The sequence below is a fragment of the Dichotomopilus funicola genome (assembly GCF_033296635.1).
Source record: "Dichotomopilus funicola strain CBS 141.50 unplaced genomic scaffold C8A04scaffold_1, whole genome shotgun sequence".
Taxonomy (NCBI): Eukaryota; Fungi; Ascomycota; class Sordariomycetes; order Sordariales; family Chaetomiaceae; genus Dichotomopilus; species Dichotomopilus funicola.
Window position 1 is genome coordinate 1,169,503 of NW_026944022.1, and position 14,167 is coordinate 1,183,669.

General features: G+C 54.2%; 5 protein-coding genes across 5 annotated transcripts; 2 read left to right on the top strand and 3 right to left on the bottom strand.

The window, feature by feature from the left end:
- Positions 1–104: 104 nt before the first annotated feature.
- Positions 105–722, bottom strand: C8A04DRAFT_24068 (uncharacterized protein; the record flags this gene model as incomplete). Its single annotated transcript, XM_062778960.1, has 1 exon — positions 105–722. One exon carries the CDS (start codon positions 720–722, stop codon positions 105–107), a length of 618 nt encoding a protein of 205 aa, XP_062641637.1.
- Positions 723–1,750: 1,028 nt separating this feature from the next.
- On the top strand, positions 1,751–2,414 carry C8A04DRAFT_24069 (flavin reductase like domain-containing protein; the record flags this gene model as incomplete). The annotated part of the gene is made up of 2 exons (XM_062778961.1): positions 1,751–2,084; positions 2,341–2,414. 2 exons carry the CDS (start codon positions 1,751–1,753, stop codon positions 2,412–2,414), a joined length of 408 nt encoding a protein of 135 aa, XP_062641638.1.
- Positions 2,415–2,590: 176 nt separating this feature from the next.
- Positions 2,591–3,030, bottom strand: C8A04DRAFT_24070 (uncharacterized protein; the record flags this gene model as incomplete). Its single annotated transcript, XM_062778962.1, has 2 exons — positions 2,591–2,859; positions 2,943–3,030. 2 exons carry the CDS (start codon positions 3,028–3,030, stop codon positions 2,591–2,593), a joined length of 357 nt encoding a protein of 118 aa, XP_062641639.1.
- A 4,018-nt stretch (positions 3,031–7,048) lies between these two features.
- Positions 7,049–9,220, top strand: C8A04DRAFT_24071 (heat shock protein 90; the record flags this gene model as incomplete). Its single annotated transcript, XM_062778963.1, has 2 exons — positions 7,049–7,306; positions 7,370–9,220. The coding sequence occupies 2 exons, from the start codon at positions 7,049–7,051 to the stop codon at positions 9,218–9,220; spliced, it is 2,109 nt and encodes a 702-aa protein (XP_062641640.1).
- A 1,308-nt stretch (positions 9,221–10,528) lies between these two features.
- C8A04DRAFT_8622 (kinase-like domain-containing protein) lies at positions 10,529–12,817 on the bottom strand (the record flags this gene model as incomplete). The annotated part of the gene is made up of 2 exons (XM_062785181.1): positions 10,529–11,118; positions 11,182–12,817. The coding sequence occupies 2 exons, from the start codon at positions 12,815–12,817 to the stop codon at positions 10,529–10,531; spliced, it is 2,226 nt and encodes a 741-aa protein (XP_062641641.1).
- Between the last annotated feature and the right edge of the window lie 1,350 nt (positions 12,818–14,167).

Consider the following 14,167-nt stretch of genomic DNA (forward strand, 5'->3'; position numbering starts at 1 on the left):
CACAAACCCCACGTCTTGTTATTGTACAGATTGGGAGACACTCGTACCTCATACATCCTTCTTTTCATGCGCCCATTTAAACCCTTTAGCCCCGTGCTAATTCACTATTTTTTCTTCTTATCCTTCTTTGCCTGGTCCTTGGCGCTCAGTCCACCCTTAATATTTTTATCCTCGGTAGCGTAAGCGCTGATAAGATCAACAAGCGAGTCGAACGGGTCGGCTTCTGGCTCGGCTGGCGTCTTCTTGCCCTCCGCCCCCCCAGCAGCGGCCTTGTCTCCATCCTTGGGGGCAACATCAGCGGCCTCAGCTGGCGGCACATCCGCATCCCATCCGGAACCGAAGCGATCACGGAACGCCGCCAGCTTCCCGGCCTCGTCCACCTCGACGTTGCGCAGCGATTTCTCGGTCGGCTGCCACAGCAGATGGTTCCGGCTATCCTTGCCTGACTTGTACAGTGCTATTGGCGACGTCGTGCGCATGGTGTAGGTTGAGCCATCGCTCAGCTGGACCAGCTGCGTGAATTGGTACGGCCGGCGGGACCGCGGCACAAAGGTCGCGTGTCGGACTTGTTGGTGTCGTGCGGCGGATGGTATTGGCCCCGGTGCAAGAACGGTTGTGTGTCGTGATGCTAGAGACGCGGAGGCGGAATGGGAAGGGGAGACAGAGGTCAAGCAGCCGCCCAGGGACGGCCGCCGGAGGAGTGTTGTCGGAAGTTTCCCCATGGTGCGACGGAACTGGCTGAGCGAGAATCCCAGGTATCGGAGGTGGGACGGGACGTTTTGCTTAAAGTCGAGCGGGGCGGGGGGTTGCCAGCTTAACTGGAGGTCTGGCGCGCTTAGAGGCCACCCTGTTTTGTTGACCAGTTGGTGGTGGTGATGGTGTTTGCGACTTGCACTCCACACCTTAGTTAGGTGCGATGGCACGCCGAAGTTGAAATTTTGTACGGTGAATAGGATGTTGGCTTGTGCAAGCCCCGCAGGTGTCAATTGCCGGGGGCTCGGGGGGTAACGGAGCTTATCGCATGGCAGCGAATCGCTTATCGCCGGCAACATCCTATTTTCGAAATTGCATGTTCCCATAAAACGAGCTTCCCAGTCGTCACCTAAATCTTAGGCAGCCTCCCTTGATGGCCCTGGTGTGCTAAAATACTTGATAAACTGGGTTTTTGGCTTCAATTGCAAGCCATCAAAACTCATGGGTCTGAAATGAGCCACCGCCGTGCGCTGGTGGGCCGGGCCACCAAAATTCCCGTCCGGCACCCTTCTGCGCCCTCGGCCCGGGTATGCGATGCGCCGCGGTTTCATCCAGCTGTGCAGTTATTATTAGTCCCTCGGGGGTTACCCAATACAGCTCGTTCGATCAACCTTTACTTTCACTACCTCCTTCATACCTTACTTACATCGTGGAAACTAACCATGTCTTCCTTGTAGGACCCTTAGCCCTGCTCCCACCCCCTCGACGACTCTTCCACGCGACCAACTCCCGACCCTCCTCTCAAAGCTCACGACAGCCCCGAACTTTTCATATTACCCCGCCACAACCACCTTCCATTCTCCCGGATCCCTCCTCCGCCTCCTCCCCATCATCGATCTCACCTCCCTCCCTTCCGCTGTCCGAAGAATTCCGTACCATAATGCGCCTCCTCACCCATCCCGTCGTAGTCTGTACATCAACCGACCCCTCCCCAGTCCCGTCCCTCCCCCAAAACGGGCGTACAACATCTACCACCTCCACTCCTCGTGCGATGACCATGTCGTCCTTCACCTCCCTGGCCCTCCACCCGACACCTGTGGTGAGCTTCAACATTGCCGTCCCAAGCCGCACCTACGACGCCGTAGCCGCTAGTCGACACTTCAACCTCCATATATTAGCGGATGACGCTCCCGGCGCAGCGGTGGCGGACTGGTTCGCGCAGGGGAATTACACGGAGAGGGGCTCCGAGGAAGATATGTTTGGGAAGCTTGTGGCGAGTGGGATAGTGGAAAGTGTTTCGTTAGCAACAGCAACACCTGGCCCTATCGGGGGTCGGGATTACACAGAATCACCGGTGCTGCACGGTGATGGGATTCTATTCGTATTGCGGTGTAAGCTGTTGGATGACGAACCTGCAAGGGGTTTGGTAAAAGTAAGGGACCATATCTTGGTGCTTGGGGAAGTCCTGGAGGTTCTTCAAAGGGCTGGGGCGAAGAAACAAAAACAGAACCAGTTTGGGCTGTTGTATGCGGACAGAAAATATAGACAATTGGGGGGTTGTATAACACCAGGTGGGCTACTGAAAGATAGACAATAAATGGGAAGCCGCAGGCCATTGGAGACACCCCTCCTCACATAGTATTTTAGGTAATGTGGCTCCCGCGTTGTGGACGGATGATGGTACAAAACACTTCGGCACGCGCAAGCAGGAACAAGAGTAGCGAAAGCGGTGCTATGGACGACCCATGGAGATCCCATGGGAGTCTCAATTTTCATTGTCGAGCTTTAACGCGTCGGTGGCGCTGCCTGCAGGCAGGCTTACGTCAAAAGACATTGCTCCAGCTGTGATTCTCCCTCCTTCCCGCCCCCACGTCCTAGATTCCTTTACGAGCCACGATCAGTTAATCGCGACAAGCTCTGTCTCAAAGATGAGGGTAGAGTTGGGGGTGATAACGCCGCCGACAGCCCGGTTGCCATAGGCGAGTTCAGGGGCGATGGTCAACTTGCGCTTCTCGCCAACCTTCATGCCGAGGAGACCCTGATCCCAGCCCTTGATGACTTGGCCTTCGCCGACCGTGAAAGCGAGCGGGTCACCGCGATCGTAGCTGGAGTCAAACTTCGTGCCACTGGTGAGTGTGCCCTTGTAGTGCACTTTAATAGTGTCGCCTAACCGGGACTATTAGCGGTCGAAGACAGAGGCAAGGTGAAAGAAAGCTAAAATGCGGGGTAAAAGCAGAAGGGAAGCTTACCCGCTTTGGTCTCCGGGCCAGTCGCCTTCGCCACGTCCTCCGGGTTCAGCACCTCAATCTGAAGGCCATCAAGCTGGGGAATGGTCATTTTGGCGATTTGGAAGGATGGTTTTGGTATGATCTTAATTGAGGTATTTTCAAAGGGTGAACTGGGTGGTTGTTAGAGGGAAGAAAAAGGGAAAAGGAAGGATGAAGGCTGAAAAGCAACTGGCACTTTGAAGGTGGGCTCAGGGTGGGGTAGCTTCTCAGCGAGGTGGGCGAATTGGTTTTGTGACGCAATCGCAAAACGGCGTGATCGCCGGTACCTTCCATTTCCTTCAACTAACAAACGGACAAAGTGGGGGTCCAGGCACACCTTCGTCTCACAAACATGTCAACCGCACGGCCACAAACTGCATGTAACTTCCGCTTTCGGTATTAACTATTCAGTGCGCTATGTTGCTGGCAACCGGTGCCACAAAGCCTGTGCTTGGTCACGTCCCTGCTTTGTCCGTCAGCATCCGCGAGAACTGGGCATGCTGGGGCGACTCCCCTCTGTCTCGTACCTTTGGCTTTCTAGGCTGAAATCATAACAACAAAGAATCCCAGGTTCGATGGAGGGGCCAATGTGCCTTTGCTCATGTTGCCATTTATCAACTAGGTTGTTTGTCTTTCACTCTCCTCATATGCCAAGACTACCTCCCCGCAGGCAGAATGACATGCCCCTTGAGACATCACGGTCTTTCGTAAAGTCCAATGTATAATGCTTTCAGGAAAGTGTACAGTAAACTTCTCTTGACTATGACTTGTCGATAACAGTACCCCATGTCTTGGGCTCTCAGGAGTTTCCAATTTCAAATCACTCTGTAATCGAGAAATGAGCCGGAATGCCAGCTTTTCTAACCTTGCACAATTGCTGACTCACGCCCACCCATGCATGTTAGGAAGGATCGAACGGGCGGCTTGACTTCCAGGTTATAAGGAGTCGGGCGCTTCGGTAGTGTAGTGGGAAGAAAATTAACGACTCCGAGGCACTTTTTGAGTCAACATTCAACACATAACCGTCAGATGCGATGTCAACCTTGACGCGCAACCGCTCTCGGTTGCAGGGCGAGCTCCGGCCCACGACACCTAGCGAACAAATACAAAAAATAGACGGCGCGTTCCAAGGCTCGTTTGCTGGGACGGGACGGGACACAACCATTGTTTCTTCCCGGCTCTGGTACCGCCGCCGAGAGTACTACCTTAGCGGCTGGACAGACCGGACCATATGGAGAGCAGCTGTAAGCAAATGCAGCGCTAGACCCCTCACGCCCACATCCCTCCACACCCCCCCTCTGCTCCAAGGCTGATAGCTGGCTCCAGCTTGTTGAGTGCGTTGCCACAGCTTGCTCAATATACCTCTCCGGCCAGTTCGGGATGACCCTGATGAACTCGGGAGTCACTCAAGTTATTGCCTATGTTGGCGTATACAACACCGTCTTTCTGTCTTTATTTATCTACGCAACAGCCACCGCCACGGGTGGCCACCTCAACCCTATGATTACATTCACAACAATTCTATGTGGGTTGACACCAGTGTCTCGAGGTGAGACCAGCTAAGCTTCCTCTAGGTTAATTTCAAGAGCGTTGAGGACTGACAGTCAGGCTAGGGGTTGCATTAATCGTAGCCCAGGTTCTCGGCGGTATTCTTGCTGGGGGGGTGTTGTTTGGGTGCTGGGGTCGTGACAAGGCCATATCGTGAGTGTCTAGGGGCTTACTCCCTTACCTACCTTTGGCGGATCATTAATCTTCGCCCCTTATCAGCCATATGGGAGGTGGGAACTTCTTTGATCCCAGCCAGATATCTCCTGGCCAAGTCGTTCTGACCGAAGCTATGTCCTCCCTCGTCATGTTGTGAGTCAACCCGTTCTACTCCTCTTCTTCCCATAGCTTGGGCGTTGACACCCACGACTGCTTACAGGTACCTTGCGATCGGCGCCGGTTTGGATCCTCGGCAGCAGGTATTGTACGGACGCCACCTTGGGCCCCTGCTAGTCGGGCTCAGCTTGGGACTCGTCAGTTGTGCTACGACGGGCATTGCACCGGGATATACGGGTGCTAATATGAACCCTGCTCGTGCAATTGGGCTCGCTGTTACAGGATGGAACTGGAGTTGTGCGTCCCCCGAAATCTTCCTGCGATTCTAGCCACAACTGACATGACTTTCATGAGCCAGACCATTGGGTGTGGTGGGCCGGGCCGGTATGTCTAATTTCCAAGTTTACAACCAGTCCAGTTTCCCCAGTGGCATGAATATTAGCAGCCACAACAAACGATGCTAATGGCGAAGTGCATAGGCGATTAGTTCAATACTTATAGGGCTCATGTACCAATTCGCTCCTCCATCTAGCTTGAGGGAACCGGAGAATGGAACAGAAGGTGAACTTGAACTTCACGTGGCGCAGCGGGGACTAGAAGTGGAACCCATTGGAAAAAGAAGCGTTTAAGCCTAAGGGAGGATCGCGGTGGTTGATAGGTACCTTCTGTCGGGTTGGGGGAGACGGAGGAGGGGGGACGACCTAATTAATGAAAGGGAGAAATTGAAGGAAACCGACGGAAAGACAAACTCATTCCCAAGCCACCCTCCACATCCGGCCGCCGGATGGAACGTTCAATCACCAGAAGGCAGAGAAAAAGAAGCTCCTGCCGGGAGGGTGTAAATGATATTGATGCCTTGGTGAGATGCCTTGCACCAGGCCACTGGCCAAAAACAGACACCAAACCGTACCCGGTAAACAGACCCTGTAGACTTATCAACCAAATCATCACCAAAATCTGGTCTTGGTAGGGATTTAAAGAATTTTCTGCTAGTTTCCCATTCATGCTACCTAACATTGGTTATTTTGTGTGAATGAAACGAATGACGAAAGTGCCTGCTGTGGGGCAAAGAGGCTTGGTGGTTAGTTGGTAGGTGGTCTGCTGTCGTGGACTCGTGGCGCACCAGGGGCGTGAACCAGCAAAACTGCCCCGCGATCATCGCCACCAAACCTATCTCGCACACGGTAGGGACCCCAATGCGTCCGGAAACGGCGATGTCGTGATGAACATGAAGACTCCCCACCTTTTATACCTTTCTTTCAGAACCACAAGTCAGTACTTGGGTACCTCACCTGATATCGAGGTTCTCCATGCCCACAACTTCGGTTGGTTTATGGTTGCTGTTCCTGGCCGCATGTGCCCGCCCGGCCTTGTTGACTGCGGGGCAGTTAGGTTGGCAAGACCACTGCAGCCTCGTTTCAGCCTCGTAGGCGGGGTTCAAGAGTCAACGATTGCGAGACACCTCTTCCATTCTCGCGAACAAGACATCTCGACCTGTTTTGTGTGAGTTTCCAGGCATCTTTAGAAGAGGCATACAATCACCTTAAAGTGCCCTGGAGAACTCTGGCGGAACGTTGAATTATCATGAAGCTTCGAGAAACCATCCTCATGAGAAGCAGGTGAACAGCAGCCTCAAGTGGGCCCAACTCCAGGCGGGACCCGTCAAGGGTCCAATCAGAAATAGCCGCCCGTTGCTGCGGGGGCGCGTACAAACGAAGGCCGCAGAATTTGGGCGATAGAATCTCGTGGAAACTGCTTGAGCACTGCCCAGGGAAGAGCCCATTTTATTTCAGCTGCCACAGCTCCTCCTCCTCCAATTCTTTCCTCCATCTCCCCAATTCTCTTCCTTTTCTTCACTCTCTCCCCAAGTAATCTGCCAAGGTCTTCGAGGCATAACGTTAGACTGTTGATCGTCTTTCAAACCCTCTTGGTAAGTGCAAGCAACGGTTTCCCGCCGTCGATTTCCTTCAGCCTCGCTTCCCACCCCTCCACCAGATTTATTTTCCATTACAATCTTGAAAACGGAATGGCTTTTCTTGCTACACCTTTTGTCATCTTTGGCCCAAGATCTATTTGCGCTCGTCGCACTCTCTCAGTGTCTTTTTTTAGTTGCCTTTGTCTTTGCCTCGGCGACTGTCGAAAATCGCCCCGCACCTAGACAGCTTTTCTGCACAGGGGACTTGAACTCGAGCAAGACCTTCTTCGTTCTGTCAATACTGACTCCTGCAATTTCCAGATACCCAATAGATCACACAGATACCCTCAAGATGGCTGAGACGTTCGAGTTCCAGGCTGAGATCTCTCAGCTTCTCTCGCTGATCATCAACACCGTCTACTCCAACAAGGAGATCTTCCTCCGTGAGATCGTCTCAAACGCCTCCGATGCCCTCGACAAGATTCGCTACGAGTCCTTGTCCGATCCCAGCAAGCTGGACTCGAACAAGGACCTCCGCATCGACATCATCCCGGACAAGGTGAACAAGACGCTGACCATCCGGGATACCGGTATCGGCATGACCAAGGCTGTATGTAGAATTCCTTCTCTCGCACATGATACAAGTAGGATAAGTTACTAACTCGCAGTCTAGGACCTCGTCAACAACCTCGGTACCATCGCCCGTTCTGGCACGAAACAGTTCATGGAAGCGCTCACCGCCGGTGCCGACATCTCCATGATTGGCCAGTTTGGTGTCGGTTTCTACTCGGCCTATTTGGTTGCCGACCGAGTCACCGTCGTCTCCAAGAACAACGACGATGAGCAGTACATCTGGGAGTCGAGCGCCGGTGGCACCTTCAACATTACCCCTGACACCGAGGGCGAGCAGCTTGGCCGTGGTACCAAGATCATCCTCCACCTCAAGGATGAGCAGCAGGACTACCTGAACGAGAGCCGTGTTAAGGAGGTCATCAAGAAGCACTCTGAGTTCATCTCCTACCCCATCTTCCTCCACGTCCAGAAGGAGACCGAGAAGGAGGTACCCGATGAGGAGGCTGAGGAAGTTGAGGAAGGCGAGGACAAGAAGCCCAAGATCGAGGAGGTCGATGACGAGGAGGAGGAGAAGGAGAAGAAGCCCAAGACCAAAAAGGTCAAGGAGACTTCTATCGAGGAGGAGGAGCTCAACAAGCAGAAGCCCATTTGGACTCGCAATCCCCAGGACATCACCCAGGAAGAGTACGCCGCTTTCTACAAGTCGCTCTCCAACGATTGGGAGGACCACCTCGGTGTCAAGCACTTCTCGGTTGAGGGTCAGCTCGAGTTCCGCGCCATTCTCTTCGTGCCCAAGCGCGCCCCCTTCGACCTCTTCGAGACCAAGAAGACCAAGAACAACATCAAGCTCTACGTCCGCCGTGTGTTCATCACTGATGATGCTACCGATTTGGTACCTGAGTGGCTCAGCTTCGTGAAGGGTGTTGTCGACTCCGAGGACCTGCCCCTCAACCTCTCTCGCGAGACTCTCCAGCAGAACAAGATCATGAAGGTGATCAAGAAGAACATCGTCAAGAAATCTCTGGAGCTCTTCAACGAGATCGCCGAGGACAAGGAGCAGTTTGACAAGTTTTACAGCGCTTTCTCCAAGAACCTCAAGCTTGGTATCCACGAGGACTCGCAGAACCGCGGGATTCTGGCCAAGCTGCTGCGTTTCAACTCAACCAAGTCAGGCGATGAGCAGACCTCGCTCTCGGACTACGTCGCCCGGATGCCTGAACACCAGAAGAACATGTACTATATCACTGGTGAATCGCTCAAGGCTGTCACCAAGTCCCCCTTCCTTGATTCACTCAAGGAGAAGGGTTTCGAGGTGCTCTTCCTGGTCGACCCCATTGACGAGTATGCCATGACTCAACTGAAGGAGTTTGAGGGCAAGAAGCTTGTCGACATCACCAAGGATTTCGAGCTAGAGGAAACTGAGGAGGAGAAGACTCAGCGTGAGGCTGAGGAGAAGGAGTATGAGGGCCTCGCCAAGTCGCTCAAGAATGTCCTCGGCGACAAGGTCGAAAAGGTTGTTGTGTCCCACAAGCTGGTTGGTGCTCCCTGCGCCATCCGCACCGGCCAGTTCGGTTGGTCCGCCAACATGGAGCGTATCATGAAGGCTCAGGCCCTCCGCGACACCTCCATGAGCAGCTACATGTCTTCTAAGAAGACCTTTGAGATCTCTCCCAAGAGCCCTATCGTGCAGGAGCTCAAGAAGAAGGTTGAAGCCGACGGTGAGAACGACAAGACTGTTAAGTCGATCGTCCAGCTGCTCTTCGAGACCTCCCTGCTGGTTTCTGGCTTCACCATCGAGGAGCCCGCCGGTTTCGCTGAGCGCATCCACAAGCTTGTGTCGCTCGGCCTCAACCTCGACGAGGAGCCTGAGGCTGCCGAGGACGCGCCGGCTGCCGATGCCAGCGTCCCGGCCGCTGAGACCGGTGACAGCGCCATGGAGGAGGTTGATTAGATGATGGTATGACCGGGAAATGAAAATTGGTCTTGGGAATTGGAGTTAGGCGGTCTGTTATTTAAGTTTTCTCTTTTCAAAGGGCACTTAGTGATCCCATCTACCTTCGTCGCTGGGCGGTTCCCTCAGGTTCCTTACACCTTCGCCACTCTGTAACTTTATTAGGACATGGAGGTGTGATCGTGTTCATCACGTAGACATGAATACAACGGTTAGACGGGAACACTCCAGTTTTGTGTGCTGTGATAACGGTGCAGCAGATCCGCCAGGCGCACTCTGCCGTTTCCAGAGGTTATTTTCGCGCGTAGGTCAGCCCCACCGGAAAAGTGATAAAGCAGCCAATCCTCCGGCGATCATTTTCACGTTAATGTATATATTCCTGCCTCCACCAGTTGATCGTTGCCAAGGTGCCCCTTCTTGAGTATTTGTTTAGAATAAGGCAATGATTAATGTTCTTGTGGATAAAGGGGGCAATTCGCATCAACCGTTGACTGCTAGTGGCCGTTACCTTTCACGCAAGGATTAATGTTACCCCTTACGCCCCTTATCTTCACAACGCTCGCCCTTAAAAAGTACAGAACCACAAGAACGCACAACAGGTGAAGTTCCTAAACGTGCAGGTTGATTTTCGTTTCTTGGTACCTCACAATCTAAAACTGCATGATGATAATAATATCAAGAACTAATGTGATAATGTACCGCCCAGCCCAACCCCTATAAGACGGGTAGTAGGTACATACATGCAAATACAATGAACAAAAAACAGCCCCATGACACCATTGCTGGCTCAGAGGACCCCGTCATGGTCGAGAGGGTGCCCGTTCATCTACAGGCGTGTCTTTATCTCCCTTGCCATCTGTAACCTTCCTGGTCTGTCTGTTCTTAATGTATGGCTAAAGGTGAAAGAGTGAGAAACCCTCAAAAAGGACGTAAAAGAGGAGAAGGAGAAGAAAAGAAAAAGAAAAAAAGGAAGTTGCAAATGGTGTTTTACTCCCAACTTTGGCCCAGAATGTTGTCGGACCGGAGTGAAGTTTCCTCTAGATGATCCCACTAGATTGTGAGTAAGCTGCAGTGGTCACACCTTGGATGTGATTTTCTTCTCCTGCAGTAGAACAAAACCCATGTCGGTGTTCGTGGAACCGGGCCCGATGGGAAGATCTCCATCGTCCCCCAGAGAAAAGCGACAGGGAAAACTAGTCCATTGTCCTAGCTCCTTCCTTCAAACCCGGTTAGTTTCCCCCCTCCAACTTCGCACCGCATCTTAAACGGGCGTTATCATCCTGAGAGCCATGGGAGAGTAAGACGTGCTTAAATCTCCTCACCCTCTTCCTCTTCCATGAACCGAATGCCGCCCTCTACATTAACAGCCTTGCCGACCCACTCCGTCTCAGCGACCTGGTTGAGGGGCCAACGACTCCTCGCTCGTTTAAGCAACCCCTCGACAACCTCCATGGCGCCGACCAGCCCCTTCTCCTCAAACTTCTTGATTTCTGCCTCATGATCTCCATCACCATCCTCCCCTTCGCCTGCGCCGAACAAAAACCAGCGCCATTCAACGCGCGCGATGCGATGGCTCGTGCGGCTCCGCATGCGCATCTGCGTGGCGTGGTCAACGCCCTGAGGGCCCGATGGGGGCGGGTCGAACGGGAGACGGGACTCGAGGAGGGCGTATAGGAGGACGCCAAGCGACCAGGCGTCGGTAGCACGCCCGTCGTATGGTTGGCCAATGATGACCTCGGGGGCGGCGTAATCGTCAGAGCCGCAGCGTGTCTCGAGCTTCTCATCGGGGGCGACGCGGCGCGACAGGCCGAGGTCGGTGAGTGTTGTGACAGAATAAGGGTAAGTGGTCCAGTCGTTGGAAGGGGCGAGCTCCGAAGGAGGTAGGTTAACAAGTACGTCTAGGGTGATTATTAACACGGAAACGGGGGAGTGAAAGGAATGGGGGTGAGCGAAGGGCTTACTCTCGAGTTTAATGTCCCGATGAACAATGTTCTGGGCGTGCAGATACCTGACCGCACCGACGAGCTCGGAGAACATTCGACGGATAAGGGATGGAGTAAGAAGCGCCCGATGGCGGCTTGCCACCTCGAAAAGATCACCACCAGGATAGTAACCCAACACAAGGATGGCCCGTGTTGGCTCGATGCTCCAAGCCTTCAGCTGCACAATTGATGGGTGTCGTACAGACTGCATGAGCTCGAGTTCCCGCTTCAGGCTCATCTCGATGCGTTCTTCGGATGCGCCTCCCCGGGGGCCTTGCTCACAGACCTTTACCGCCACAAGAGACCGCCGTGGGCGGGTCAAAGATTGGTTCGAGTTTTGGGTCCCAGCGGTTTGCCCACCGTCTTCATCGTCGGATGATGAGGATGAAGCTTGGCTTGTTGCTAAGTAGACTTGACTGAAGGTGCCTTGACCGAGAGGCCGTACCATGCGCCAACGCCGGCGCTTTTGGTCGTCCCGGCCATACGCTATGAAGTAGGTGGCACTGCTTGGTTGTTTATTACTCCTTGTGGTAGCCGCCAAAGCGGTAGCCAAGGGCAAGTCAGCAGCGCTCAGAGAAGACTCGCTTGGCGGTGGTGTCGGTGGCTTTTCAATGGGCGTCAGACCCCGCGCTTCGGAGAGGTGGGGCTCGCGACGCAGTTGCCCATCCGTTGTGGTCTTGAGGTCGGGCTTGGCACGTGTACCAGACATTGTTGACATACGCTTAGGTATCAACATGGGATCCGGTATATACTCGCTGATGCTCCGGTTTCTTGTGTGAGTGGCCGGGGGCTGGGCGAGTCGGCCTTCCTGGCGCGCGGCGCTGTCCTGGTTTACTGGCGTTGGAAACGATGCGACCCCGCTATATCCTTTCTTCGTAGGCTTTGAGGGTAGCTCACAGCCATCCGACTCGAGTGGTACGGAGGTTGGCGGCGACATAGCGTCCTCACGCGACGGGCGCCGGTTCAGCTTTTTCCACGGGCCGGGCGAGTCACTCGCTAGGAGAGGCGATGGAAGCGGGGTGAGATCGCCCATGGCAGATATGACAGGGCTCGCAACAACCGAGCTCGCAGCGGAGGTAGAACCAAACGGACCGTACAATCCGGTTTTCAGGCTTGGTGTTCTCGATATCGGCCGGAGAGACTGTGCCGACGAGGAGTTCCGGAGGGAGAGGCCGGACCGTCTTATTGGTCGGCCGGGCGTGGTGTGGCCGTAGGCTGGGTGCGCAGACTCGGTATGGAGGTGGAAAGGCGTCTCTGGCGCGTGAGATAGGGAATCGGGAGAGCGGGTAAGGTGGTTCAAATCGCCAAGAAAATCCTGAGCGGCGGTAGATGGTGACTGAGGACGGCTCGCGCGACTTGACACAGGTGGTGACGGGGCGATAGTGCGGGAGCGAAAGTGACTCGGGCTCGGGTTTGTACTCGAGGGTAGTGCCGTGACACCTGTGACGCAAGGTAGGTCAGAAACGGCGGGAAAGGCGACGATGTCTACGCCAGGTGCTGAGTTTGCGCGCGCATCGCCCGCGCTGGCGGGAGCCAAGCGATGTTCCGGCTGAGATTGTGCATCACGATCGCTTGGCTGGTGGTGTGTTTCGGACGGCGGCGACTCCACAGACATCGAGGACATGACTGCGCTTGCAGAAGGCGAGTTTGGGATATCGAGCGCAGCAAGCAGCAGGCAGCCGGCCGGGCGAGGGGAGGAGGGCAGGCGTTGACCAAGACCTCGCCCAAGAGGCGTAGCGCTGGTGGTGGTCGTTCCAGCGAGTTGTGCGCAGAACAAGGTTGCTGGTCTTGGGCCTTGTGACCCTGAAGGAAGAGTGAGGTGGGCCAGGTTGGCGAGGTCAGACTTGGCACGCCTACCCCTGGGCCTGGATTGCCCCACTTCCCGTTCACGGCTCATCGCTTTTTGTGTTTCTATGAACTTGCACTTGCAGGGGCGTGGAATTGCGCTTGATTTCAAGTTGACAGGGGCCCTTACAATGATCGACCGGGTGCGGAGAGGAGGAGACGAGGAGTGATGCGGATGTGATAGGAAACGTTGCGAGCTTACCTGATAAGGGACTGTGCGGAACGCCAGAGGAGCGATCTCGGAATGTCGACGGGAAGTCTGCGGCAATCTCTAGATAAGGTATCTGCAATGTGAATTCTAGATTCAGACTCTGGATTCGAGAGGGGAGAGAAAGTTGCAGGGGGGCGGGCCTGAGTTATATACCTTTTTCGAGGCGGGTAGTGATCAGGACGCATGTACGGAGTAATTGAGGTGCAACGTTCACTTGGGCGTCGTAGCCTGCGGGCCACCGGTGAAATCTAAGGTTTTTTGTTTAGGTTAGCTGGAATTGTCGTCAGATGCAGGTCATAACCAGGACCGTGGGTCGGGCATTGGGCCCATGAAGACGGGCATGTTGTTGCGGCTTCAACCGACCAGTTTGCAGCTTCGGTGGCTTTTGGTTTGGGAACCCTACGAAATATACTGATATAAAATTTGGACTCAGTGGACAACACAGGTACTCGCGTAAGCAGCGCTTAGCGAGTTAAAATCTCATGTGCCCGAAGTTACCGACCGCATGACGCATGAGGACCACTGAGTTCCATTACGGAAAGCCCCGAGCGTCCAAGGCGGCCGGGGGCAATGGACCCCGATGCTGGCCTAAACATTGCCTCCCTCCGTTGCCCGAGCACGCATCGTCGGGAACGTAGGCGGTTTGTGAGGGAGCGGCGTTCCATTTCGCGCGGCTAGCTTTTCTCACACCAGCCAAAATTTCAACCAATTCTAGTTTTAATAATTTTCTTCCTTCCAAACGGGCGTTTTCCTTGTTCAAGGCCATGGCACCTAGGTAACTACGAATATCTCTCTCTTAGAGGCACTGGGCCCGTGACAGGACTTTTGTGGCATTCGACGGCTGTCCCGCGCAGAACTCATCATTGATGATGTTTCAATGCTCGTATTCCAAGAAACCGGCTTCGGCGC